At 45.1% G+C, this 27,981-nt stretch overlaps 1 protein-coding gene across 2 annotated transcripts in view; it reads left to right on the top strand.

The window, feature by feature from the left end:
* The window catches only part of LOC120033521 (mitogen-activated protein kinase kinase kinase kinase 4-like), a 50,407-nt gene that overhangs the window by 1,076 nt on the left and 21,350 nt on the right, over positions 1–27,981 (top strand). For both annotated transcript variants that reach the window (XM_038979898.1, XM_038979899.1), the window contains exons 3-10: positions 19,439–19,495; positions 24,480–24,605; positions 24,775–24,885; positions 25,061–25,151; positions 25,313–25,443; positions 25,670–25,724; positions 25,865–25,943; positions 26,477–26,652. In XM_038979898.1, coding sequence (XP_038835826.1) covers positions 19,439–19,495; positions 24,480–24,605; positions 24,775–24,885; positions 25,061–25,151; positions 25,313–25,443; positions 25,670–25,724; positions 25,865–25,943; positions 26,477–26,652 — 826 coding nt within the window. The remainder of the gene's footprint in view (positions 1–19,438; positions 19,496–24,479; positions 24,606–24,774; positions 24,886–25,060; positions 25,152–25,312; positions 25,444–25,669; positions 25,725–25,864; positions 25,944–26,476; positions 26,653–27,981) is intronic.

The raw sequence follows: 27,981 nt of genomic DNA, 5'->3' as shown, positions 1-27,981 counted from the left end.
TAGGCCTGTACGCTCAGTTGTTTCTAAATTGGGGGGGGGTGGTGTGTGTATCTTATTTTCCATGAATATTATAGATGGGTTTAGAAGTAAATGGCAACTGGGTTTGCAGACCAGTGTTGCTATGAGTGTTTTTAAAGTGCAGCACATGTCCTACATCACATCCTGCTGTGGAGAGAGGGGGAAAGGGAATAGACTACTGCTGCCTGCTGATCCAGACTAGGACTGGCTTCATAGACAATTTGGTTAAGTAAAATATCATGTGTTACACAGCAGGCTTTTCCCCATCTCTCAACCATCTGTTTCTTGGTGTCATGTTTCTCTGTGAAAATGATCATGGTGACTGTTTAAAGTAATTGTTGAAATTGACCTTTTTGGAGAATTTAGTGGGTTCCTTCTCTCGGATTTTGAGGATGAGTCTGACCCACTATTGGTGACCTGCCTCTCTTCCCTGTACCCTCCTGTTCAGTGGAAGGCCTGGCCTGTGTTTAACCCCTTCTTTCAAACAGTCAGGCTAGCAACACTGTGCAGAGCAGCTTGAAAACAACTGGAAAGTCTGTTAAGCAGGGTGGTTCACAGGGGCTGCTGCAGTGCTGTGTCCTGGGGCTATTCTCTTAACTCTCAGGAGCAGGGTAGTCTGGACTCCTGACTGAGGAGAATCAACAGTGGTAGTCTGGATGTTCAAAGGTAAAAGCAGAACCATTCAGCTGATCCAGCCCCGTGGAACAGAGGGCTTTAAAGACCAATGCTGTTTTCTTTTGGTCATGTGACCCTGTTGGTAATGGAAAACTTGCTAGCAAACGTCTTCCTTCCATGAACAGATGGCTTCATGGGCCTATGTGGAGAGAATGATTTACTTTTAGGCTTTTGTCACTCACTTTCATTCTCTTTACTGCTCTTTATACATTTCACCAAATGATAGACTACAGAGTTTATTGGAATTGGTGCATTAAAACATTTACATCAAAGGCTCCTATTATGAGCTATTATATGCTATCTTTCGCCATTTATAGTCAGGCAGAGCATCAGCCATTACCACTGCATGGAATAGAATGGACGTCCTGCAAGAGGGCCCCGGGCTGGCTGTGTATGTGCCTGTTTAGTAACGCAAAATGGAGGACATCCTTGGTCTAATGATTCCAAGCAAAGCCAACTCGTCTGTGCTGATTTGAAAGATGGAGAACCAGGGGGTTGTAGTTTTCTGATTCATATTTCCTCATATGCTATTCTGCAGACCGTTAGGTCTACATGCTCTAGTTTGCTGTACATTTTCACAACAGACAGTCCCAAAGCCATTGGATGTCAGAGGTTTACTGTATGCCAACCTCTAACCTACATAATTGTCATGCCAAATAAAGGCAGTTTGTTTCAATCAATTATTCCCCTTCCTCTAGTGAGACTGTACTGTGAACTGCACGTTATAAACTAGGCTAATATGTAGCCCAGTTATGTACACTACATGAACAAAAGTATGTGGACACCTGCTCGTTGAACATCTCATTGCAAAATCATGGGCATTAATATGGAGTTGGTCCCCCTTTTGCTGCTATAACTGCCTCCACTCTTCTGGGAAGGCTTTCCACTAGATGTTGGAACATTGCTGCGGGGACTTGCAATCATTCACCAACAAGAACATTAGTGATGTCGGGCACTGATGTTGGGCGATCAGGCCTGGCTTGCAGTCGCCATTCCAATTCATCCCAAAGGTGTTCGGTGGGGTTGAGGTCAGGGCTCTGGCAAGGCCAGTCAATTTCTTCCACACCGATCAACAAACCATTTCTGTATGGACCTCGCTTTGTGCATGGAGACATTGTCATGCTGAGACAGGAAAGGGCCTCCCCCAAACTGGTGCCACAAAGTTGGAAGCACATCATTGTCTAGAATGGCATTGTATGCTGTAGTGTTAAGATTTCCCTTCACTGGAACTAAAGGGCCTAACCGAACCATGAAAAACACCCCCAGACGGTTTTTCCTCTTCCACCAAACTTTACAGTTGGCACTGCATTGGGGCAGATAGTGTTCTCCTGGCATCCGCCAAACCCAGATTTGTCCGGACTGCCAGATGGTGAAGCGTGATTCATCACTCCAGAGATTGTTTGCACTGCTCCGGAGTCCAATGGAGGCAAGCTTTACACCACTCCAGCCTACACCATCGCGCATGGTTATCTTAGGCTTGTGTGTGGCCGCTTGGCCATGGAAACCCATTTCATGATGCTCCTGACGAACAGTTCTTGTGCTGACGTTGCTTCCGGGGGCAGTTTGGAACACGGTAGTGAGTGTTGCAACTGAGGGCCGACAGTTTTTACGCACTTCAGCACTAGGCGGTCCCGTTCTGAGATTGTGTGGCCTACCACTTTGCGGCTAAGCCGTTGTTGCGTTTTGACATATCCACTTCACAATAACAGCATTTACAGTTGACCGGGGCAGCTCTAGCAGGGCAGATATTTGACGAACTGACTTGTTGGAAAGGTGGCATCCTATGATGGTGCCACGTTGAAAGTCACTGTTCTCTGTAGTAAGGTCATTCTACTGCCAATGTTTGTCTATGGAGATCGCATGGCCGTGTGCTTGATTTTATACACCTGTCAGCAACTGGTGTGGCTGAAATGGCCAAATCCACTAATTTGAAGGGGTGTCCACATACTTTTGTGTGTATATGTACTTTCCCCCCCTACCTCATCAGCTGCCTGACACCAATGATGGGTCAGTGCAGTAACACGGTTAGGTTAACCTATCAGTTAGACGTGTGGTCTGAATAAGGGGAGCTAGCTGGAACTGGTGGAGGAAGAGCAGCTGTCCTAGGCCCCAGACAGAGCCTGCATGGCCAGGCAGCTTCATTACAAAGCTGGTTTTGTCTCCATGTGTCTGGCTTTCTTTGGGAACCACCACCAGACCCACAGAAAGGATGTGTTTATTAGTCGGGTCTCAAATGCTGAATAATCAACTAGCTCTGTTCCGGAAATATAACTTTCTATCTCTTTCTGTGAGGCTTTTCTTCTTCCTTGCAAAGCAGTTTTTCACCCATTCAAACCTCTCACAATAAGACAATCAAGCACAGTCTATTTCTTCTATTCAGAAGGCCCAGGACAATTTCTTGCATTGAATTACAGTTTTGAAATGCATACTTTTTTTTTGAGTCTAACTCATATGTCCCCTTTCCTTCTCTTTGTTATTTTCGTTTTCAAACTTTTTGTTATGGAGGTATGTTTTCGTGACACTGTCTCGGAACCAGTCGCCACAGTCTGTTTGATGCAGCTAGCCCAGATGACATACAGTACCTCCACTGAATGGGTGACCTTTTCATTTGGAGCTTTTGACAGAAGCGGGTTGCAGGCACTCTAAGAACTGAAATGCCATATCACAGCCCCGTGCTGCACGATGTGGCTCTTCTGGATTCAAATGCCTGCAGCCAGTTACAGCAGCAGGGGCAAGGTGGCAGTGATTGTTGTCTGGGGCTAGTGCCAGGTTTAGACCTTACTGTTAAGCTCAGTGGTAGCTCGGGTTTAGATTGACTTGGCCAACCAGTTGAATGACCTCAGATAAGACTTGAAACTCTCAATGTGTGGGTGTGACAGTCAAGGGAAGATGACAATTTTATATGCTCACCAGGGATGCAAATTTCGGTAATACTTGCTGCCGACTAACCCACCCTCATTAACCAGTCAACAAATGTAAAAAAAAAAAAAAAAAAAAAAAAAACGTAAAAAGACGTGGCCAACGCAGCCTAGATCCCCGGTATAGCCCTCGTCTCCCCTAACCTGCTACTCACAATGTTTCAGAGATGTCAAGTTATGATGTCAAACAACCAATAATGCGTGACTCTGGTTCTTTTTCTGCGTTTGGTCCGGACTGTGTTCTCACCTGCAGCGAACCACACCACCGTACTAATTGAAACAGACTAAAACCACCCTTTTAGAGCGAACCGCCGTGCGTTGTTTAGTACCAATAGAGTTCACACAGGTCCAAACGAACCAAACTGAGTAAACGAACCAGTTTGGAAAAACCGCACCAAACCAATTTGGTGTGAACCCCCCCTTAGTTTCTAACAGACGTTCATCTCTCACATATGGAACCGCTCGCATTAGGTGAGCTGTTTAGAACTGTTTTCCCGCCAATTACATTTTGGCAAAAGATGGAAAATGGCGATTTATAGCTGCTTCATTACAGGAATTGCATGTTCAATAATAGGCTATAGCCTTTTGACTGCGAGACGATGGGCTTGCTATTGTTGCATGTTTCCATGCAACAATAGCATTGTATTTCATATACCTTTGACTATTGGATGTTCTTATAGGCACGTTCGTATTGCCATTCTAAACTCGGGAGTTGATAGGCTTGAAGTCATAAATAGCGCTGTGCTTCAAGCATTGCGAAGAGCTGCTGGCAAACGCAGGAAAGTGCTGTTTGAATGAATGCTTACAAGCCTGCTGCTGCCTACCACCGCTCAGTCAGACTGCTCTATCAAATATCAAATCATAGACTTAATTATAATATAATAACACACAGAAATACGAGCCTTAGGTGATTTAATATGGTCAAATCCGGAAACTATCATTTCGAAAACAAAACGTTTATTCTTTCAGTGAAATGCGCAACCATTCCGTATTTTGTCGAATGGGTGGCAACCCTAAGTCTCTAAATATTGCTGTTACATTGCACAACCTTCAATGTCATGTCATAATTATGTAAAATTCAGGCAAATTAATTACGGTCTTTGTTAGGAAGAAACACAGTTTACTACGAGCCAGGCGGCTCAAACTGTTGCGTATACCCTGACTCTGCTTGCACTGAACGCAAGAGAAGTGACACAATTTCCCTAGTTAATATTGCCTGGTAACATGCATTTATTTTAACTAAATCTGCAGGCGTAAAAAAATATACTTGTGTGTATTGATTTTAAGACAGGCATCGATGTTTATGGTTAGGTACATTTGTGCAACGTATGTGCTTTTTTTCCCGCGAATGCGCTTGTTAAATCATCACCCGTTTGGCGAAGTAGGCTGTGATTCAATGATAAATTAACAGGCACCGCATTGAATATATGCAACGCTGGACAAGCTAGTTAAACTAGTAATATCATCAACCATGTGTAGTTAACTAGTGACTTATGTTAAGATTGATTGTTTTTTATAAGATAAGTTTAATGCTAGCTAGCAGTTTACCATGGCTCCTTTTGACGCTGCACTCATATAACAGGTGGTCAGCCTGCCACGCAGTCTCCTCGTGGAGTGCAATGTAATCGGTGTCCAAAAATGCCGATTACCGATTGTTATGAAAACTTGAAATCGGCCCTAATTAATCAGCCATGCCGATTTAATCGGTCATCCTCTCGTTTCAAACAATTATACTGCCTGAAGCTCACGTTGCATGGTGGTTGGTGACTCATTGATAGCCTGCCTACCGATGACTATAGCCTATGCACTCGAATGGCAAACGGGCTTGAATTACGAGTTGAGATTGAGAAATAAAAATAGCAGCTCATTTTTAAGTGTCCATCTCAACAACAAAAAATGGCGCGCGATTGCATTTAGAATAATTTGTTGCGCAATGACTGGGCTTCTAAAACCACACGTTACAGTTCAGTACCAGCTTTTTGAGGTTCTCTCTCACTGTCGGACAGGTGATGGGCTATTCCGCTCCTCAAACTAGGCTTTGTATGCTGTGCGCATGTGATAAATAAGATGCATGATGTATAACGAAAATACACACACACTAATTTAATTCCACAAAATTATGCAAATGAAACAATAGACGGATAAGCAAGACCAGTAAAATGTAGTTTCAACAGCACTTAACCATTAACAGCCCTAATCCTCACCTTGCACTGGAATGAAAGCTATTAGATACTGGTACTCACTAACATTTTTACAAGAGGCCCCTTCTCAAAATGGGCAATGTTGTGCCGCTATAATGTTACACTCAACTTTTCAAAATGGCTGATCCTTTAGTTGTGGATGCAATGGCTTAGGCTATTTCCCCCAATCACATTGTTGTATACCAAATCTTACTGCCAGCGTCCCCCCTCCTTCTGGCTCTCAATATTTCATAATGAATTGCTTATGATAAACCCTGGTACTAGTCCCAGTAAAAGCATTGAAATAAGAGGGAGGCTAAGGTCATGCTTGGTGGTAATGGCTTGCTGCAGCACTACAATCTCCCTGAACGTCGTTGACGTAGTGTTTGTGGGAACTCAGTCCTCTTCTCAATACCCACAAAGTGGCAGTGGTTCTTCCTCCCCAGCCAACCCCATCTTCAGCATCCGGTGTCTTCATGGTGCTCCCCTAGCCACTGAACAATTGGCAATTGCCTCATTAAGGAGACGGTCGTCAGTGTCCATGCTGGTCTCAGATGTGCACAGCTTTGTATGGTTGATCCAGACTGTATCTAGTGGTCCTACGTCTCAATACAGTTAGTTGTTGGATTTGCAGTGTTTTCATATTACCACCGTACATTTTATTAATCATTTCGACTACTACTATACAGGCATTGACCTCCCAGTCCCACTGTGATGGTATGCTGAAAGCCTCTTCCTGCACTGACTGACTCCACAATGGGATTCTCAGATCAGTTTGATCTCTTTGGCTCCAGACCAGCTGGCACTGAGAGATGGGATGGAGAGCCCTCCGGTGCGTCTGAGAAGAGAATGATAGCGATAAAAACAAAACCTGAACAATTCATTAAGTTCTGCCTTTGCGTGGTATGTGGGGGAGGATTCCCTCTACTGGGCTGTACAGAATGGCCATATATAGACCTAGTTAGCCAGCCACTCTGTCTGTCAGGCCTGCAGGGCTGTTGGTGCCCTGGCACTCTGATCCCTGGGACGTGCCAACCTCTCTTAAACATCATGCCTCTTTCTCTTCCCTCACCACCCACCGGCCTCTGCTCTGCAGTCCATGTCAGGCCACTCTACAGGGATGCTGGGAGAATATACCCACAGTCCCATGGTGCTGGCAGCTCCTGTGACCTTACTCTTTTGCACTCCATTGCTTTCTTTCCCGCTCTCTCTCTTCTCTTGCCCCCTTCTCTCATTTTACCTGTGGGTAAACCATTTTACTTCTCCTGCTTGCTCATAACTTCAAATCATCCCTCTACCAGTCTTTCCCCCACTCTTTCGCTCCCTCGCCCATGTCTGCTTTGCCAGGGGAAGGACTTAGCAGGTTTGTGTGGACCCAGACGGAGGTCTGCTGCAGCTCTAAATAGCTTGGCCCAGTTCTGTGATTGTAAGGTGCACACTGAAGGGTCACTGGTTCCAACACTCTGCTTGACACGGTGCCATGTCTCCGTGATGTAACCCCCCCCCCCCCCACCCCCCCCACCCGCAGGTACAGAGGAAAGGTCATAGGTCATGGGCAGCATCAAATCCTCTTGTGGCAGTAATGCTGAATTGGACCCATACTGGACTAGCTTCCATATTGTATATGGGCTATAGCCTTCATACTGGCTTTGCTTAAACATTTCGTCTGTCCTAAAATGGCATCAGAAACTTGTTGGGATTTCAATTTCCTCACTTTAAGCTGTCTTTAATATTAAGGTTGAAGATAATTTTATACTGCTTCATTTTCCACAAATGAAAGGCAGTCTGTGAGGATGCTTCCCAGGACTTAAACACATGACATCATGACTTCACCATAGAGCAAGGTTTCACAAACTCGGTCCTGGGGCCCTCCCTGCTGCACGTTTTGGTTTTTGCCCCAGCACTACACAGCTGATTCAAATAATCAAAGCTTGATGATGAGTTTGTTATTTGAATCAGCTGTGTAGAGGGCAAAACCCCAAATGTGCACGGGGGGGGGGGGGGGGGGGGGGGGCATGACCGAGTTTGGGAAACCCTGCCATTTAAAGGATCTAGATGTGCTAAACAAAGGAGAACTGCCGACAGTAACGGATGATGCAACACTGACGCAAGCACACCGGTCTGCCTCCTAATCGTCTAGACATCCCCAGTCTCTGCCCCTCCCTGTCTTTTCCTCTTCCCCATCTCTCCTCTCTGTACCACTTGGCCATCTTTACCCAGGCTGCCGTGTGGGTAGTGGAGGGAGTAGGCCAGGCAGGGCGTGGTGGTACTCTCTCTCCGTATGGAGGTGGGTATCCCCCAAGTAGTGCTGAGTGATTTAGTGCTTTTTGAGAGTTTTTGGTTCGATTATTTAGAAATAATCACTGTTTTCGGTATAATATTTTTGGGGTGGACATGAAATGCACTTTGCATTATGTGGGTTGAATGATGTAACACAGAATAAAACAATTAATACAATTTCATGACATTTGTTTTATTTGACTTTCATTCCAAGTCATCTAAGCTCTATAGAGCTGCAGCCTATGCTGTCTGACAAAATCACTATTTTAGTAGTTCATCAAAGTAAATAAAGGCATACTTTTATGACTGCTTAATACTAACTAACAATGTTTTAGATCATTTTTTTAAATTATACAATTTTTCCACCCCAAGATGGCGCAGCAGTAAGACGTTTTTGTCCTGTGTAAATGTTGTATTTTTTGTTTTTTTGTATACATTTCAATATATTTATTTTTTCCATTTTCGGATTAAATATACCTTCCTGCAACCCGCCTCACCCAATGTGGTACGGATCTGCTATTTTTTTAATTTTATAACTGGAACCTCCATCAGGAGCTAGCCAGCTAATTAGCTACTAGCTATTTTGTCATTGTTATCCACTGCTAGCGGTCTTTACCTTTAGCACAGACACCAGTCGCGATAGCCCGGATAATACCTGCCAGTCTGCACGGCGCGATATCAGCCCTGAGCATATCGGACTGCTTAATTTTTTCCCACTACGTCACCGGATTCCTGCCGCAAGTACTGGACCATTACACCGGATCTTCGCAGCTAGTTAGCTGCTACCGAGTGGCTATTGTGGCTAACGCCCTTGTCCAGAAGCATGCACCAGTTAGCCTCGAGCTAGGCCCATCTCCTGGCTAGCAAACGAAGTACACCAACTAAAATACCTCTTGCCAATTTGGCCTGGACACTTTGTCGACACGGAGCCCCGCCGATCCATCACGACTGGTCTGCTAACGTAATTCAGCCGATGTGTTCTCAACCGGCCTCTGCCTCGTGGATGTGGTGAATATCCATCTGCTAGCCCCGGCCCGCTAGCCAACCTGAACACTGTGTCTCCCGCTCGCCTAGCGTAGTAATCGACTACTGAACGGCTTCCTGTTTCATCTATTGCTGCTCATTGGACCCTATGATCACTCGGCTACACAGCTGATGCCTGCTGGACTGTTCATTTACACGGTACTTCATTTTGTTTTTGTCTGCCCCAACCTCGAACTCAGGCCCTGTGTGTAGCTAACTGACCCTCTCTGCCCATTCATCGCCATTTACCCGTTGTCTTAGCTGTTTACCCGTTGTTGTCTTAGCTCTCCCAATCAACACCTGTGATTGCTTTATGCCTCTCTCTGTCAATATGCCTTGTAAACCATTGTTTAGGGCAGCTCTCATTGTTTAATTTTACTGCGGAGCCCCTAGTCCTGCTCAACATGCCTCAAATAGCCCCCTTGTCCCACCCCCCACACATGCTGAGACCGCACCTAGCTTAACTGGCGCCTCCAGAGATGCAACCTCTCTCATTGTCACTCAATGCCTAGGTTTACGCACACTGTACTCACACCCTACCATACCCCGTCTGTACACTATGCCCTGAATCTATCCTACCACGCCCAGAAATCTGCTCCTTTTATTCTCTGTTCCCAAAGCACTAGACAACCAGTTCTTATAGCCTTTAGTCGTACCCTCATCCTACTCCTCTTCTGTTCTTCTGGTGATGTAGAGGTTAACCCAGGCCCCGTGTGTCCCCAGGCACTCTTATTTGCAGACTTCTGCAACCGTAAAAGCCTTGGGTTCATGCATGTTAACATCAGAAGCCTCCTCCCTAAGTTTGCTTTATTCACTGCTTTCGCACTATCCGCCAACCCTGATGTCCTAACCGTGTCTGAATCCTGGTTTGGGAAAGCCATCAAATTCTGAAATTTCCATCCCCAATTGCAACATTTTCCGTCAAGACAGAACTGCTAGAGGGGGCAGAATTGTAATCTACTGTAGAGAGAGCCTGCAGAGTTCTATCATACTATCCAGGTCTATGCCCAAACAGTTAAAGCTTCTACTTTTAAAGATCCATCTCTTCAGAAATAAGTCCCTCACTGCCGCTTGTTATAGACCCCCCTCAGCTGAATTGATTGCCCCCTATCTATCGTCAGAATTCGTACTGCAAGGTGACATAAACTGGGACATGCTTAACACCCCGGTCATCCTACAATCTAAGATAGATGCCCTCAATCTCAGACAAATTATCAAAGAACCTACCAGGTACAACACCATATCCGTAAACATGGGCACCCTCATAGATATCATCCTGACCAACTTGCCCTCTAAATACACCTCTGCTGTTTTCAACCAGGATCTCAGCGATCACTGCCTCATTGCCTGTGTCCGTTATGGGTCCGCGGTCAAACGACCACCCCTCATGACTGTCAAACGCTCCCTAAAACACTTTTGCAAGCAGGCCTTTCTAATCAACCTGGCCGGGGTTCCTGGAAGGATATTGACCTCATCCCGTCAGTAGAGGATGCCTGGTTGTTCTTTTAAAAGTGCTTTCCTCACCATCTTAACTTCTTCTGGCTGCAAGCCCGACGTCGGTACACTTATGACAACAGCTAGCTCAAGTGCAGGGCGCGAAATTCAAAATATATATTTTTTAAATATTTAACTTTCACACATTAACAAGTCCAATACAGCATTTGAAAGATAAACATCTTGTGAATCCAGCCAACATGTCAGATTTTTAAAATGTTTTACAGCGAAAACACCACGTATATTTATGTTAGCTCACCACCAAATACAAAAAAGGACAGACATTTTTCACAGCACAGGTAGCATGCACAAAGCCAACCTAACTAACCAAGAACCAACCAAACTAACCAACAAACAACTTCATCAGATGACAGTCTTATAACATGTTATTCAATAAATCTGTTTTGTTCGAAAAATGTGCATATTTCAGGTATAAATCATAGTTTACATTGCAGCTACAATCAGAAATTGCACCGAAAGCAGACAGAATAATTAGACACCAACGTCAAATACCTAAATACTCATCATAAAGCATTTCTGAAAAATACATAGTGTACAGCAAATGAAAGACAGGCATCTTGTGATTCCAGACAATATTTCCGATTTATCAAGTGTTTTACAGCGAAAACACAATATAGCGTTATATTAGCTTACCACAATAGCCAGAAACACAAGCCATTCCCCAGCAGTAAAAGTTAGCGATCGTAACAAACCAGCAAAATATATATAATTTTTGACTAACCTTGATATGCTTCATCAGATGACAGTCCTATAACATCAGGTTATACATACACTTATGTTTTGTTCGAAAATGTGCATATTTAGAGCTGAAATCAGTGGTTATACATTGTGCTAACTTAGCATCTTTTTCCCACAACGTCCGGATATTTTTCTGACACTTTTTCTGACACATATTCTGACCAAATAGCTATTCATAAACATAACTAAAAAATACATGTTGTATAGGAAATGATAGATACACTAGTTCTTAATGCAATCGCCGCGTTAGAATTCTAAAAATAACTTCATTACCACATAAGGCTTACGTTATGTCGACCGAGTGCCCAAAACTTGGGCGCAAAACTAATAGTACACAGTTCGACAGATATATGAAATAGCATCATAAAATGGGTCCTACTTTTGATGAGCTTCCATCAGAATGTTGTACAAGAGGTCCTTTGTCAAGAACAATCGTTGTTTGGATTTAGAACGTCCTTTTTCCCTCTTGAATTAGCAAGCGCACTAGCCAAGTGGCGCGAAGCTCTCCTTCCTGAACAAAGGCACACAACGCAACACGCCTAACGTCCCGAATAAATTTCAATAATCTAATAAAACTCTATTGAAAAAAAACATACTTTACGATGATATTGTCACATGTATCAAATAAAATCAAAGCCGGAGATAGTAGTCGCCTATAACGACAGCATTTCAGAAGGCAATTCCAGGTCCATCCTCGCGCTTTCCAGAAAACAGGAAATGGGTGACACGTCATTCCAAGAGGATTTATTCCATCTCAGACCAAGATAAACACTCAATTTCTTCTCTCACTGCCTCTTGACATCTAGGGGAAGGTGTATGACGTGCATGTATACTAATACGTATCATGCCCATTTATAGGCAGGACCTAGAACAGAGAATAGTTTTCAGACTTTCCACTTCCTGGTCAGGAAGTTTGTGCCAAATGAGTTCTGTTTTACTCACAGATATAATTCAAAAGGTTTTAGAAACTAGAGAGTGTTTTCTATCCAATAGTAATAATAATATGCATATTGTACGAGCAAGAATTGAGTACGAGGCCGTTTGAAATGGGCACCTTTTATCAGAGATACTCAATACTGCCCCTGCAGCCAGAAGAAGTTAAATAAGCATGCCCCTTTCAAAAAATGTAGAACTAAGAACAGATATAGCCCTTGGTTCACTCATGACTTGACTGCCCTTGACCAGCACAAAAACACCCTGGGGTGTACTGCACTAGCATCGCATAATCCCCACGATATGCAACTTTTCAGGGAAGTCAGGAACCGATACACACAGTCAGTTAGGAAAGCTAAGGCTAGCTTTTTAAAACAGAAATTTGCACCCTGCAGCACTAATTCCAAAAGGTTTTGGGACACTGTAAAGTCCATGGAGAATAAGAGCACCTCCTCCCAGCTGCCCACTGCACTGAGGCTAGGAAACCACCGATAAATTCAAGATAATTGAGAATTTCAATAAGCATTTCTCTATGGCTGGCCATGCTTTCCACCTGGCTACCCCAACCCCGGCCAACAGCTCTGCACCCCTCGCAGCAACTGGCCCAAGCCCCCCCCCCCCCCCCCCCCCACATCTCCTTCACCCAAATCCAGATAGCTGATGTTCTGAAAGAGCTGCAAAATCTGGATCCCTACAAATCAGCCCGGCTAGACAATCTGGACTAGAGGTCGACCGATTATGATTTTTCAATGCCGATACCGATACCGATTATTGGAGGACAAAAAAAGCCGATGACGATTTTATTAAAACAAAAAAATATATATATATATATCATACACACACACACATTTTTGTAATAATGACAATTGCAACAATACTGAATGAACAATGAACACTTTATTTTAACTTAATATAATACATAAATACACACACGCACACAGCTCTGAAGTGACAATGATACTGAAGAGTCTGCTTAGGAGACAAATACTCTCAACTGTTTGAATAAAAATAGTTTAAGTTACCTGTGATGAATGTTGAAAACAACTTTAATTTCTATATGCAGGAAATCCTATTTTAATAATGGGCATGGTAAGAATTGACAACCAAAGTGCGAGTCATAATTCCCATGACACCTAGCAAAATCTGAAAAGCGGTTCCTTCATTTATTCCATAGGATATTTTTAGATTCACTTAAAATAAGGTCTGTGTTTCGTGTAGGCTTACATCACCGTGCCAATTTTATAACTGTGCGGTCGGCTCGATCTTTTACCAAATAGGGCTATCTTCTGTATTACCACCCTTACCTTGTCACAACACAACTGATTGGCTCAAACGCATTAAGAAGGAAAGAAATGACAAACTTTTAACAAGGCAAACTTGTTTATGTAAATGCATTCCAGGTGACTACCTCATGAAGCTGGTTGAGAGAATGCCAAGTGTGCAAAGCCGTCATCAAGGCAAAGGGTGGCTACTTTGAAGAATCTAAAATAGAAAATTATATTTTGATTTGTTTAACACTTTTTTTGGTTACATGATTTCATATGTGTTATTTCATAGTTTTGATGTCTTCTATTATTCTACAGTGTAGAAAATAGTACAAATAAAGAAACCCTTGAATGAGTAGTTGTCAACTTTTGACTGGTACTGTATGTAGAATATTTACCCCCTACTACATCGCACAGTTCAGGCTTGATCTGATTTATCTCTAGAGAAACTGCATTGAGCTCAGAAAATAAATTAAATGGAACTCAAATAATTGAACCGACGTCGGTCAATTAATTGTTTTAAAAAGCAAAAAATTATTGTAATTTTGGTTAACAGCACTACCTCCCAGGACAAAATGTGTAATGCTGGTCCCATATTGGAGGACCTAGCACACTAAAGGCTGCCTGGCCAACCCAGGAGGAGGAGTTAGAGGGAGCATCGGAGCGAAGCAGCAGTGATAATGCTTGCCTGGGGTCCATTTTGGCTCCTTGTTAATCCACTACGCCCTTTGGTATTCCCAGATCCTCCCAGTCTGCTAATAGTTGTCGGTCAGATCTGTTTAACTCCAAAGTGGTATGGGCAAGGGACCAAAATGGAACCAGTATGAAGAAAAGTGAAAGATCCTCTTGAACATCATTCTCCAATAAACATATCTATATTTAGGTAACACCTGTAGGTGTGGGTAGCTTTGGAAACATCTCTGTGAGGTGCTCCAAGCAGCCCTGTTGCGCTCCAGTACACAGACCTGTTAATGTGCGCTATGCAGTAGGAAGCTAACCGTCCTGCTCACAGTTATATGGTACTAGCTGTAGGTTAACCGCTATTTATAGCCTAGCCTTCCACAGTTGGAGGCACAATTGTAGGTTAGTATGCTGGGAATGGGAGTGGAGGGCCATAGGCAGTAGGCATGTCTCAGTGGGTTAACCCCATGGTGTTTGCACAGATTATATTCCAGCTCCTATTACCCTCTCGGGTACAACAATGAATGTACCAATCACAGATCGCCACTTTAATCTCTGATCTAGCAAGGTCGTATAGGTATTTGGTACTACGCTGGAAACCTTGCCTTCAATTCCGTTTGAGCACACAGACCAGTGATGGACAGCTATTGGAGCCTATCCCTCTGGGATCAGCTGGTCTGGTGTTGAATGTGTCACCCACTCTGTGGCAGTGCCAAGGTCTTACCCTGTGTCACAGAGGCCGTGTCGGACTTGACAGTTCATGCAGCTCTAGTGTTCTGATCATGGAATTCCCAACGCGTCATGCATCTACACCTACATTTTAAATATGTCTACCGTATCCCGATTCCCTTTTCCTGCGCTTTACTCAAATGTCAGAAAGCATTCTATAAACGGTGGGATAGGCAAAATATGATAACCCAACTGATGGCAGAAGCTAACTACTGTAGCTAACTAGCCAGATAACCTCTGTAGCTAGCAAGCAACACTAAAGGGATTGCAAATGGATTAGCATAACTCTAGCCAAACCCAAAATGTTTTTTTCTAAATATTAGATAGGTGGCTAGTTTGAGGCCAGGAAACCTAGTCCTCACATGCTAGGAATGTATTTCCTCCACCGTTATAATGAAAAGTTGCCTCAGTCCCAAACACAAGATTTCTGGAGTGCTGATGACGTCGCACACTGTATGCACTTTTGGTAGCCTGAATGTGTCCAGACTGAGGTGAACACAATCAGACCACAAAGCGACTTTTGTGCGTCTAGACCCGTCTTTTCAATGTGATCTTTGTATTCTGATAGCAGAAGTCGCATGTAAGTGTAGACATGACCTGATGTACCTAGTAGTCACCATCAGGCCACAGTGTAGGGACAGACTGTGTGTGTGTTCCCTACACACACAGTCCGGGGCAGCTCTTTTGTCTGTTCTCCCTCCCTGCACTGGCCCTCGCTCTAATGGCTGTCAGCAGACCCACACAGCCCCTGGGCTGTCCATACCACTGCCTGAACACAACTATGCTTTGTGTGTGTGTGAGGAGTGACCCGTTGAGCTACCTCATTATCATACAGGGGTGAGGCGAGACACAAAAGCCCCTTGCGAACGAGACAGCGTTCCCATCCTGGGCTGGAGCCCAGTCTGAGCATCAACAGACTTTCCCTTTGGCGTCAGGTTTCTCACTTAGCACCTTGTCAGTTCTATCCGCAAACAAGCAGGTGAAATGCACCACACTTTGGTTCTATTGAACGCAACTCAGTTTTTATGGTTGATACTCTATTAGGAATTTAGAGTCACCTCTTCCATTGAGACCATTTAGTGCTGAAGGAAATCAACTAGTTTTGTGTTGAGTAGTGTTTCTTCAGAGGCCGGTACTGTAGCAGCTGCACTGTGATCAATAGCAGCTGCATTATTGACTGCTCTCTACTCTAACAGCCAGCTCAGCTTTGGCTGGCTTCTCGACTGGCTTAAAGTGGCCCCACTCCTTCAGTCTCTCGCTGACTCTGTCACGTGTTGCTCTATATCTGATCAGAGAATGCACTGACATCTACATACTGTACCATGGAGTAAACTACAACCTCTTCCCCATCTCTTTTCACCTCTGTCTGTTCTTTCTGCCCCCCCCCCCCCCCCCCCCAATCCTCAGTGTCTTCTGGTGGTTGTAGGAAGTCGGGTCAGCAGTGGGTCAGTTGGCTGGTATGTGTAGCAGATACAGTATAGACAGGGTCTGTTAGTGAGGTAGGGGCAGCAGTGGGTCAGTTGGCTGGTATGTGTAGCAGATACAGTATAGACAGGGTCTGTTAGTGAGGTAGGGGCAGCAGTGGGTCAGTTGGCTGGTATGTGTAGTAGATACAATATAGACAGGGTCTGTTAGTGAGGTAGGGGCAGCAGTGGGTCAGTTGGCTGGTATGTGTAGCAGATACAGTATAGACAGGGTCTGTTAGTGAGGTAGGGGCAGCAGTGGGTCAGTTGGCTGGTATGTGTAGTAGATACAATATAGACAGGGTCTGTTAGTGAGGTAGGGGCAGCAGTGGGTCAGTTGGCTGGTATGTGTAGTAGATACAATATAGACAGGGTCTGTTAGTGAGGTAGGGGCAGCAGTGGGTCAGTTGGCTGGTATGTGTAGCAGATACAGTATAGACAGGGTCTGTTAGTGAGGTAGGGGCAGCAGTGGGTCAGTTGGCTGGTATGTGTAGTAGATACAATATAGACAGGGTCTGTTAGTGAGGTAGGGGCAGCAGTGGGTCAGTTGGCTGGTATGTGTAGTAGATACAATATAGACAGGGTCTGTTAGTGAGGTAGGGTCAGCAGTGGGTCAGTTGGCTGGTATGTGTAGTAGATACAATATAGACAGGGTCTGTTAGTGAGGTAGGGGCAGCAGTGGGTCAGTTGGCTGGTATGTGTAGTAGATACAATATAGACAGGGTCTGTCAGTGAGGTAGGGTCAGCAGTGGGTCAGTTGGCTGGTATGTGTTACAGTATAGTACAGACTCTGGGCCATCTCGTGCTGCTGCTCACTAGACCATTTCTCTCTCACCACTGCTCATCTGGTTTGTGTTGAGAAGAGGGGCATCTATAAGTTCCTGATCTGTGTGTTTATGCTTTCTCTTTCGTGTGTGTGTGTGAGAGAGAGGCATTGCCTGCGTAGCCTAGCCTATACATTGCCTGCCCTAAGGGGGATTAGCTCGTCACCCAATGCCTGTACCCCCCCCCCCCCCCCCCCTCTACCCACCCCCTCTCTCCCTGCTCAAATGTCACCTTACATCTTCATCTGACCACCTCCCCCTGGGACAATCAGCCCCCCATTACCAGACAGCTCATCTCCCTTTACACTGCCTTTGATGTGCTGGGCCAACCTTTATTTCAGCTAGGTTATTTAACCAGGTAGGCAAGTTGAGAACAAGTTCTCACTTATAATTGTGACCTGGCTAGTTTGTTGTGAGCTATTTTATTACCATGTATGATGATCTAATGTGATTTCACCATTCTGTCATTCATCTGGGCAGCTCCACCTCTTGTGGGAGATATGTTGCCAGGGAATCGTTGAGAAGGATGACTGGGGAAGGAGTGCGATTTGCTTCTGGTTTTACTGGATGAATGCAGAAGAACAGCGGAGAGGGTTTCAGTGATGTTTAGAGAGACTGTGTTGAACGGCCTACTAGCTAATAGTGTGATCTGTCTTCCTCTGGTTGTAGTCTGTTTAAGGAGTGGGGAGGTTGTCTGTACGCCTACTGCGATCTAGTATGAGAGTTGGAGAGAGGCCAGCACATCTGGCCGTGGTTAGGGGCTTTATGGAGTGTCTGGAGCTGCCTGCTCAGTGATAACCCCTTGCTTCAGGTAACCTCTCCAGGGCCACCGTATCAGACCAGGGGCCTCGGGGCCCCTCGGTCAGTCAGCTTCTGCCCTGGCTGCTGTCTCCGGACAGGGCCCATGTAGCTCAGCTCCAGCAGGTTGGGATTGGAGGATGGGGCTTGAGGTGATTGTTTGTTGTGTGATAGTGGAGAGGGGTTTTGGACTCATATGGGAGAGGGGCCTGGCTGGAGCAATGGGGGCCCTCCTAAAGCCTTGTCTCACACCGATTGGTTGAGAGATCATCCTCCACTTCCTGTCTATAGCCTACATTCTTTCCTGCTTTATTTTGTAGTCCACCCCGCCCCATGACCTGAATCTGAGACATGAGAAATCAGTGAGCACAAAAATACATTCACGCACGAATTGGCCTAAATATCCAACAATGTTACGGTGATTCCTCTTCATTTCCCGGATGAAACCGTCATTTCTTCCAAAGATTGTCACCCAAGCGTCATGCTTAAGGACTGCGTTCACAGAGGAGTGGGGGGCCGCAGGGGGTGAAAACTGAACCTCTCCAATGCACCTGTGACCTTTCACCTCGACCAAAGGCTTGTGTGTCTCGACGGGGACTCGAGTTATAAGTAATGTCACTGATGTTTTTATGGACAGTGGCCCCGGGATCAAAGTTGACAGGATTATAAATCCAGAGAGTAAAGGAATGAAGGCTTTTGTCTCATCCGTAGCTGGAGAGAATAAGCTGCTTGGCTTTTGTCATTAACCCCGCATATTTTCAATTGATTGTGGAATGTTCATTCAAAATAGTCTAGATGGACGTGTGTGCGCATTTATATGCGTCTTGTTCAGATAAACAGCTGCTTCTATCATCAAAAACAATACTGCTTTAGCCGTTATCATACGCACTGCAGCCCCACAGTAGTGGAAATCCCCATTTTGGTTTCTATCCGGATAATTATTAGCAGCTTTTATCTGTTTTGAGGGGTTTGAGACTGAGAGAGGGTAAGATACTATTTCTGTCTCTGTTTATGTAAGGAGTGACTGGTGCTGAGAGAGGAGGACTGTGGGAATGTTTGTTCAGCACAGACATCGTAGCCCCAGTCCATGTCTGTCTGTTTGGATGCTAGTTGTTCTGTGTCTATGCTAGGCTTAACCAGCCACATGACGGTACACAGTGGACTGAATCAAAGTGATGATGGTTGTCTATGGAAAGAACTCTTACGGTTGGTCACCTGTAGGCCACTAAGTACACAGCTAAGATGGGATTTACTGTAAGAAGGCATGTTTTGCAAGTTCAAGTCGCGCGCGCACACACTTATTAACCCTAACCCAGCTGATCAGTGTATTACTGTTACCCTCGGTTGACCTCGTGATGACTGACCTGCTATCTTCTCCTTTTCTCTTCGTCTCTACAGGGGAGACATGTCAAAACTGGACAGCTGGCCGCCATCAAGGTCATGGACGTCACAGAGGTAAACCAGACTAACTGGAACACCCCGTGTGTGTGTGTGTGTGTGTGTGTGTGTGTGTGTGTGTGTGTGTGTGTGTGTTCAAGGAGGATGTTACATGGCCAGGTCTATTGGTGAAACAATGTAGTCCGAAGCTGAGTTGACCTTTCACATTTCAAACTGCCCACTCTGCCTGTTTATTTGTCAACCAGGGCTTTCAGATCATCTGACCATTGTCTTATTTGGGCCTCAGATTAAAGGATAAATGGCCTAATGTCAGGTGGCTTTGCAGGGTTATTACAGTGAGATTGACGCAAAGGGCCTTACCCATGGTTTTTGAAAGTGTCTTAGCCTAATAAAAAATAGAATTAATATACATTTTTATTTCTGTGAGAAAAAAATACCTTTAATTGGGAGAAGTACAAGCTCTTGATGTATTTTATCCTTCGATACACACTATATATACACTATGTATACAAAAGTATGTGGACACAGTGGATTCGACTATTACAGTGTATAAAATCAAGCACACAGCCATGCAATCTCCATAGACAAAAATTGGCAGTAGATTGGCCATACTGAAGACCTCAGTGACTTTCAACGTGGCACCTTCATAGGATGCCACCTTTCCAACAAGTCAGTTTGTCAACTTTCTGCCCTGCTAGAGCTGCCCCGGTCAACTGTAAGTGCTGTTATTGTGAAGTGGAAGCGTCTAGGAGCAACAACGGCACAGCCGCGAATCAGTAGGGCACACACGCTCACAGAACGGGAGAGCTGAAGCGCATAGCGTGTAAAAATCGTCTGTCCTCGGTTGCAACACTCACTACTGAGTTCCAAACTGCCTCTGGAAGAAACGTCAGCACAAGAACTGTTCGTCGGGAGCTTCGTGAAAGGTGTTTCCATGGCCGAGCAGCTGCACACAAGCATAAGATTATCATGCGCAATGCCAAGCGTCGGCTGGAGTGGTGTAAATCTCATCCGCCATTGGACTCTGGAGCAGTGGAAACGTGTTCTCTGGAGTGATGAATCACGCTTCACCGTCTTGCATTCCAACGGACGAATCTGCCAAACCCAGATGCAAGGAGAATGCTACCTGCCCCAATGCATAGTGCTAACTGTAAAGTTTGGTGGAGGAGGAATAATGGTCTGGGCCTGCTTATCATGGTTCGGTTAGGTCCTTTAGTTCCCGTGAAGGGAAACCTTAACACTACAGCATGCAATGACATTCTTGACGATTCTGTGCTTCCAACTTTGTGGCAGCAGTTTGGGGGAGGCCCTTCCCTGTTTCAGCATGACAATACCACCGTGCACAAAGCGAGGTCCATACGGAAATGGTTTGTCGGTCGGTGTGGAAGAAATTGACTGGCCTGCACAGAGCCCTGACCTCAACCCCATCGAAAACCTTTGGGAGGAATTGGAACGCCGACTGCGAGCCAGGCCTGATCGCCCAACATCAGTGCCTCACCTCACTAATGCTCTTGTGGGTGAATGGAAGCAAGTCCCCGCAGTAATGTTCCAACATCTAGTGGAAAGCCTTCCCAGAAGAGCGGAGGCAGTTGTAGCAGCAAAGAGGGGACCAACTTCATATTAACGCCCGTGATTTTGGAATGAGGTGTTCGACAAGCATGTAGTGTAGTGGTCTTGTAGTTAGCCAACTCCTCATTTAGAATATGCTAGTCTACATGGAAATTCTTTGAGGTCCTGTCTACATTTCAGGAAGAACTTTGACTTCTCCGTAATCAGCCGCTCGTAAATCTCAGTATAATAAGCAGAGATCATTACAGCTAAAGCCAGCAGGATGTTTTATGGCTAAATTACGTCATTTTGAGGCAGGCAGGCAGGAGGGCAGCCCTTTGCGCTTTCTGTGGCATTCTGCTTTTATCTACTGAAATAGGACCTCCCAGTGAATATGGAACTAGCTGGGCCACCCACACACACATACCCTAATGAGACCCCCCCCCCCCCATCCCAAGGGACTTGTGGTTAGTTTTATGATATAGCCTTTGCAGTATAGGCCATGTGGCCCATGTCGTTTAACATAACGTTTACTCTTAAACATTGCCTAAGTAAAATTCTCAATTCCGTTGCATGCCAATGTGGTCATTCTTGTTCTAGACCAGTTTCTCTGTTCTTATGCCCTGACTTGCCCCCTGCCTGCCACTCCCTGCTGACTGTCATGATTAAGGCTCTGATGATGTGTTGCCTAACCGTTTCCTGCCATGGGTGTCATAGGGCATGTCTCACCTGGTTTCCACTAGTTACCCCAGCCACAAAACCAAAAAGGTATATCGTTAAAAGGCATGAAAACAAAAATGAGTTTTTTGGTCTTAATTTAAGGTTAGGCATAAGGTTAGCTTTGTGGTTAAGGTTAGGCTTAAAAATTAAGAAGAGAAATTGTAGAAATAGGTGGTTTGTTACTTTGTCTGTGGTAACTAGTGACGACCCACTCCACCCCCCGGTTACGTGGTCATACACCTTCCCTGATATAGCCTCTAGTCTAAGATATGAGGGATATATGTAGAGATTTCACCACTATAGGCTATGAATGACTCTTGCTTCACCCTGCCAGGTAGAAGAGCACCTGTTATCTCAACAGCAGCTCTCTGTTGTCCTGACAAACTGTTACTGTTGCTGAGAGAGGGAGAGGTGGGCATGGCAGTCCTGGGCTGTACTATTAGCCTGCTCTGCTCTCCCACTAAGCTACCTGCTGGGGCGGCAGGTAGCCTAGGAGTTAGAGCGTTGGACTAGTAACCGAAAGGTTGCAAAATCGAATCCCCGAGCTAACAAGGTATAAATCTATCGTTCTGCCCCTGAACAAGGCAGTTAACCCACTGTCCCTAGGCCGTCATTGAAAATAAGAATTTGTTCTTAACGGACTTGCCTAGTTAAATAAAGGTAAAATAAATATGCCTGGCCATGCTGTGTATTGTTTTACACTTTGACCTACATGGTGCTGCGTTAACCGCTTGAATGATAATGATAATTGAATGATCATTTCTGTCTAAATGGAAAATGACATACCCAAAAGTGAATCCCCCCTCGTTTTTGTCCCAGTGATTGTCAGGAATGCTCAGCCAGCCGCCTGTTCACAAACAGCTGCAGGAAAGATGGGAAAGAGGGAGGGCTAGAGGGGGAGAAAACGAGAGGGAATGCAGCAATAAGGCTGCCTGCACAGCCAACAGACAGCCTCTACTTGCTGGCACTGGAAGGGTCTGGTGGAAGAGAAGTGTGCGTGTACCTACATCCATCTTTAAACACACCACCACCGTCACAGTAACTGCATCGCTCTTCACTAATGTCCCCATCGTTCAGGCTCCTCCTTTCCACCAGGGCTTTCTGTAAGACAAGGGGTTTAACACTCGCGGTGTGTCAGTTACTGTCACTGTTAATCATTGTCAAGTTGTTGCAAAGGAAGAGATTAAGCTAATGGTGGGGTGACCTTTTGTTGTTTTCCTCACGGTTTTCATGTGAGGTGGGGGAGGGAGGATGTTTTTGTGTGGGTGTATGGGTTTTGGATGTGTAAAACCCCAGTGATTTGAGGGGGTGTATGGGGATATCACACTGAAATCATATTCTTCTGCTGAAAAGCCAGATTTTTAAAATGCTTATCTCCTGTAATTGGAAATAAATGTGTAGGCATGGGCTCTAATGGAATTCCAGTTGTTTAGCTGAGGAGATTTGATATATACATGTACAGTCGTATTAGGGATGTGACAAATGAAATAAATTTTAGCGTTTAAATAAAATCGCTTTTCTGTAAAAACAATATGAAAAATTAAAAAAATTCCAAGTCAATTAACAATGCTGCTGTGCTACTGCCAGCAACGGTTTGGGTCTCATGGTTAGTCCCTTTCCAGATGGTTAAGCATTGCACCTGTACTTCCTTCCACCTTGCAAAGTATGCATTTCCTTCTCATTTAATTTCTCAAAGTATTACCATACAGGGCTTAGCTGCTGTCGCTTGCCTTTCTCTGCCATTTTTCCAACCATTAACGATGATAACGTGATGTTGGGTAGTCGACTCCAAATTAATTGATTCCTTGACACCTTGCACGTCGACTCCCATGTCAAGATTGACTCCTAAGATTCAGTATTTTTTAGAATTGAGGAGACTGATTAGTTGCCGTAATTCCGACAAGAACACTCGCATCTTTCATAGTGAGGGATGGAGAGAGAAGAGTGGGGCACATTTATAGGTAGGTCGGCCACCAGGCAGACAGTCAGAACCGTGCACTAGGCCTATCTATCGGCAATCAAAAGCTGTGTCTCACAATGGAATGCGGTACACACTCGCATCATTAGAGAAGAGAAAGAGCAGGCGAGCCAGGGAGAGGGCGGAGGGGGCCGGCAGAACCGTGCTCATATGTCTTGGTAATCTGTCTCTCGCAATGTCTTGTCTTCCTTGATTGGCAAATTCACCAAAGTAGTCTAAAGTTCGCCTCTTCCCCTCTGGTTTTAGTTAAATTACACAACTTTCCCCAGGCCTTTATAGCCTATAGTCTAGTTATGCTATAACACGGAAAATAATATTTAACTGCACTGTGTTTTTTAATTTTGTGGAAGGAAAATGTTTCTGTTTGGGATTTTTCTTAATGTTAAGGATCTCAATTTAGTTTAAATGTTCACACCCCTAAGTCTTAGATAGGTTACAGATAGTATAATGGATTCTGTCTGCCATGGACCCCCCCCCCACACACACACACACACACACACACACAATGAGATACACACATCATTAATACCCAAACAAAGAAGTCGTTAGAGCAGTGTGTGTACTGCGTAGCCGAGATGTCACATTGTTTACGGGCCGTGGATGAATGAGGGTTTAATACCCCCCCTACAAAGGCACTTATCAACCCCCGCGATACTTGACCTTTGTGGAATGTGGGAAATGATTGACTATTATACATCTGTAACCATCCACACACGATAGTGATTTTCCTATGACGTCTTCCTCCCCCGGCCTTCTCTCTTTATCTAATGACTAATGGTGTCTGTGTGCCTGTAGGATGAGGAGGAGGAAATCAAACTGGAGATCAATATGCTCAAGAAGTACTCCCATCACAGAAACATTGCCACGTACTACGGTGCTTTTATCAAGAAGAGTCCCCCGGGGCATGATGACCAACTGTGGGTGAGTATCTAGCAGGAGTGTTTCCCAATGGCAGAATAATCAGAACTGGTAAATCTGCAGCAGCATGAATCAAAGCAATATCCCTAAGTCATCTACTGTTTTGACTCTCATTTAGCCTTAGAAGTGCTTATGTAGGCATCTGACTGAGTATTGTGTGTGTTTCCTGTAGCTGGTGATGGAGTTCTGTGGGGCGGGCTCCATCACAGACCTGGTGAAGAACACTAAAGGCAACCAGCTCAAGGAGGACTGGATCGCCTACATCTCCAGAGAAATCCTCCGGGTGAGCCTGTCCTCCGGCCCCCTCCATCCCCTCTTTCCTTTCACCTTCTATCTTCAGTCTCCTTGTTCATTGTGTAATAATATGTTAATAGAAAGTCTTTACCCTCCGCTACTTCAATGCTCTGGTCTTAGACATGTGGTCTCACGTCTACACACCTCCCTCTCCTCCTCTTCAGGGACTGGCCCACCTGCACGCCCACCACGTCATCCACCGTGACATCAAGGGACAGAACGTCCTGCTCACAGAGAACGCCGAGGTCAAGCTTGGTGGGTGACAATATGTTTTGTACGTTACGGACAACAACCCTGTTTGGTCTAACCCTTGGAATTCCAAAATCACAGCTATTTTAGCCAGTCACCTAGTCTAGATGTTTACTGCAATGCAGTTGTATATAACTAGTTTCAACTTCTGATTGGTTGTCTTGCAGTGGACTTTGGCGTGAGCGCCCAGTTGGACCGGACGGTGGGGAGGAGGAACACATTCATCGGGACTCCCTATTGGATGGCGCCCGAGGTCATCGCCTGTGACGAGAACCCTGAGGCCACCTACGACTACAGAGTAAGACCCTCGCCCTCTTCCACACAGTACTCCGACGTTTTAGCCATGATTTGAACCTGCCACTTATGTCCTCCTTGACATCTGTAGCTACTGGTAACTTTAGCTACTGCTACGATGTGGGGTAGAATGCAAGAGTCTGCTTGGTAGAGTATGTTGCGCTTCAGTGTCTGATGTAGTGAGGGTGTTGCTATGTCTGATGCCTCTCTCACTGTGTCTCCTCTTCCAGAGTGACTTGTGGTCAACTGGAATCACTGCCATTGAAATGGCCGAAGGAGCTCCTCGTAAGTACCTGCCTATCCCCAGGTCACACCTCTATCGTCTCTTTTAGATGGCAGCTCTATTGGTTCCTTCTGCCCTTGTCTTTGCTTTTCTCCCTGTCATGTTTATACTGATCCCCTCTGGTGTGTGTGTTCACTTTTAGCGCTGTGCGACATGCATCCGATGCGAGCACTCTTCCTCATCCCAAGGAACCCTCCCCCGCGACTCAAGTCCAAGAAGTGGTAAGTTACCAAGATTCTGTCAGCTGGGGTTAGAGGTCTCCTCTCTCGCTCTCCTCCCTCCTCCTCCTCTCTGAACAGCTGTGGCACATGTGAGGAAGCCCTGTTGGCTCACGGCGAGGCTCCCCAGCCCTCGTTCAGGGGGAAAACTCAACCCTCTGAGACTTTTCGCTGGCAGCGGTGTATTTACTATTATGACCGCTTTTCTTCTGAGACAGGTTTTTCTCAGAATATTCATTGTATATAAGTTATGAAAGGTTCACTGGATTTCTGTCTAAATGGATAAAACAGGATCTTCCTATTTCAGACTTGTAGCTTCTCAGGCTCTTTTGACGGTTAGTTTAGTTTCAGTCTGTCATTTGTTGTCTTGTCAGTGGGTTGTAGAAGATGGATTTATTTTATGTCAGACAAAAAGGCCCAAAAAGTTGCGTATTACCACCAGTAAGCATGTAGCCTATCTCATTAGCGGCATCTGTCTTGACCACTGTCTCTCTCTCCCGCCCCCTCTCCACCCCCCCTCCCCCTTCCTCTTTCAGGTCTAAGAAGTTTTGCAGCTTCATCGAGGGCTCCCTGGTGAAGAACTACAACCAGCGCCCCCCCACCGAGCAGCTGCTCAAGCACCCGTTCATCAGAGACCAGCCCAACGAGAGGCAGGTCCGCATCCATCTCAAAGACCACATTGACCGCACCAAGAAGAAGAGGGGGGAGAAAGGTGAGTCTGCCTTTCCCTGTTTAATCACAGAGTCTTAAAGTATTAGTGTAAGAGCTGTTTGAAAAGACCGCCAGAAATTTCTGCCTGTTTTGGTGGGATGGAGCTTTTGCCTACCTGGTGAAATCACCAGGCGGTGAATTAGTTAATAGGCCAATGTGAGAGTTCCAAACCTCTCTGCCAAGAACAGCACATTTTCCCCACTCAGACCACTCCCAGATACTTCTAGCAAAATTCTTGCTTGAGAATTGTCTCTTTGATAAAAGGCTATTTTTGTGTCTTTTCGACCATTTTAATTGAAAACAAACACTGTAAGGTACTTACAGTGGGGCAAAAAAGTATTTAGTCAGCCACCAATTGTGCAAGTTCTCCCACTTAAAAAGATGAGAGAGGCCTGTAATTTTCATCATAGGTACACTTCAACTATGACAGACAAAATGAGAAAAAAAAATCCAGAAAATCACATTGTAGGATTTTTATGGAATTTATTTGCAAATTATGGTGGAAAATAAGTATTTGGTTACCTACAAACAAGCAAGATTTCTGTCTCTCACAGACCTGTAACTTCTTCTTTAAGAGGCTCCTCTGTCCTCCACTCGTTACCTGTATTAATGGCACCTGTTTGAACTTGTTATCAGTATAAAAGACACCTGTCCACAACCTCAAACAGTCACACTCCAAACTCCACTATGGCCAAGACCAAAGAGCTGTCAAAGGACACCAGAAACAAAATTGTAGACCTGCACCAGGCTGGGAAGACTGAATCTGCAATAGGTAAGCAGCTTGGTTTGAAGAAATCAACTGTGGGAGCAATTATTAGGAAATGGAAGACATACAAGACCACTGATAATCTCCCTCGATCTGGGGCTCCACGCAAGATCTCACCCCGTGGGGTCAAAATGATCACAAGAACGGTGAGCAAAAATCCCAGAACCACACGGGGGGACCTAGTGAATGACCTGCAGAGAGCTGGGATCAAAGTAACAAAGCCTACCATCAGTAACACACTACGCCGCCAGGGACTCAAATCCTGCAGTGCCAGACGTGTCCCCCTGCTTAAGCCAGTACATGTCCAGGCCCGTCTGAAGTTTGCTAGAGAGCATTTGGATGATCCAGAAGAAGATTGGGAGAATGTCATATGGTCAGATGAAACCAAAATATAACTTTTTGGTAAAAACTCAACTCGTCGTGTTTGGAGGACAAAGAATGCTGAGTTGCATCCAAAGAACACCATACCTACTGTGAAGCATGGGGATGGAAACATCATGCTTTGGGGCTGTTTTTCTGCAAAGGGACCAGGACGACTGATCCGTGTAAAGGAAAGAATGAATG

Source organism: Salvelinus namaycush, chromosome 40, assembly GCF_016432855.1.
Source record: "Salvelinus namaycush isolate Seneca chromosome 40, SaNama_1.0, whole genome shotgun sequence".
NCBI lineage: Eukaryota > Metazoa > Chordata > Actinopteri > Salmoniformes > Salmonidae > Salvelinus > Salvelinus namaycush.
Note: the sequence above shows the minus strand (reverse complement) of the source record. Positions and strands in the feature narration are given on the sequence as shown.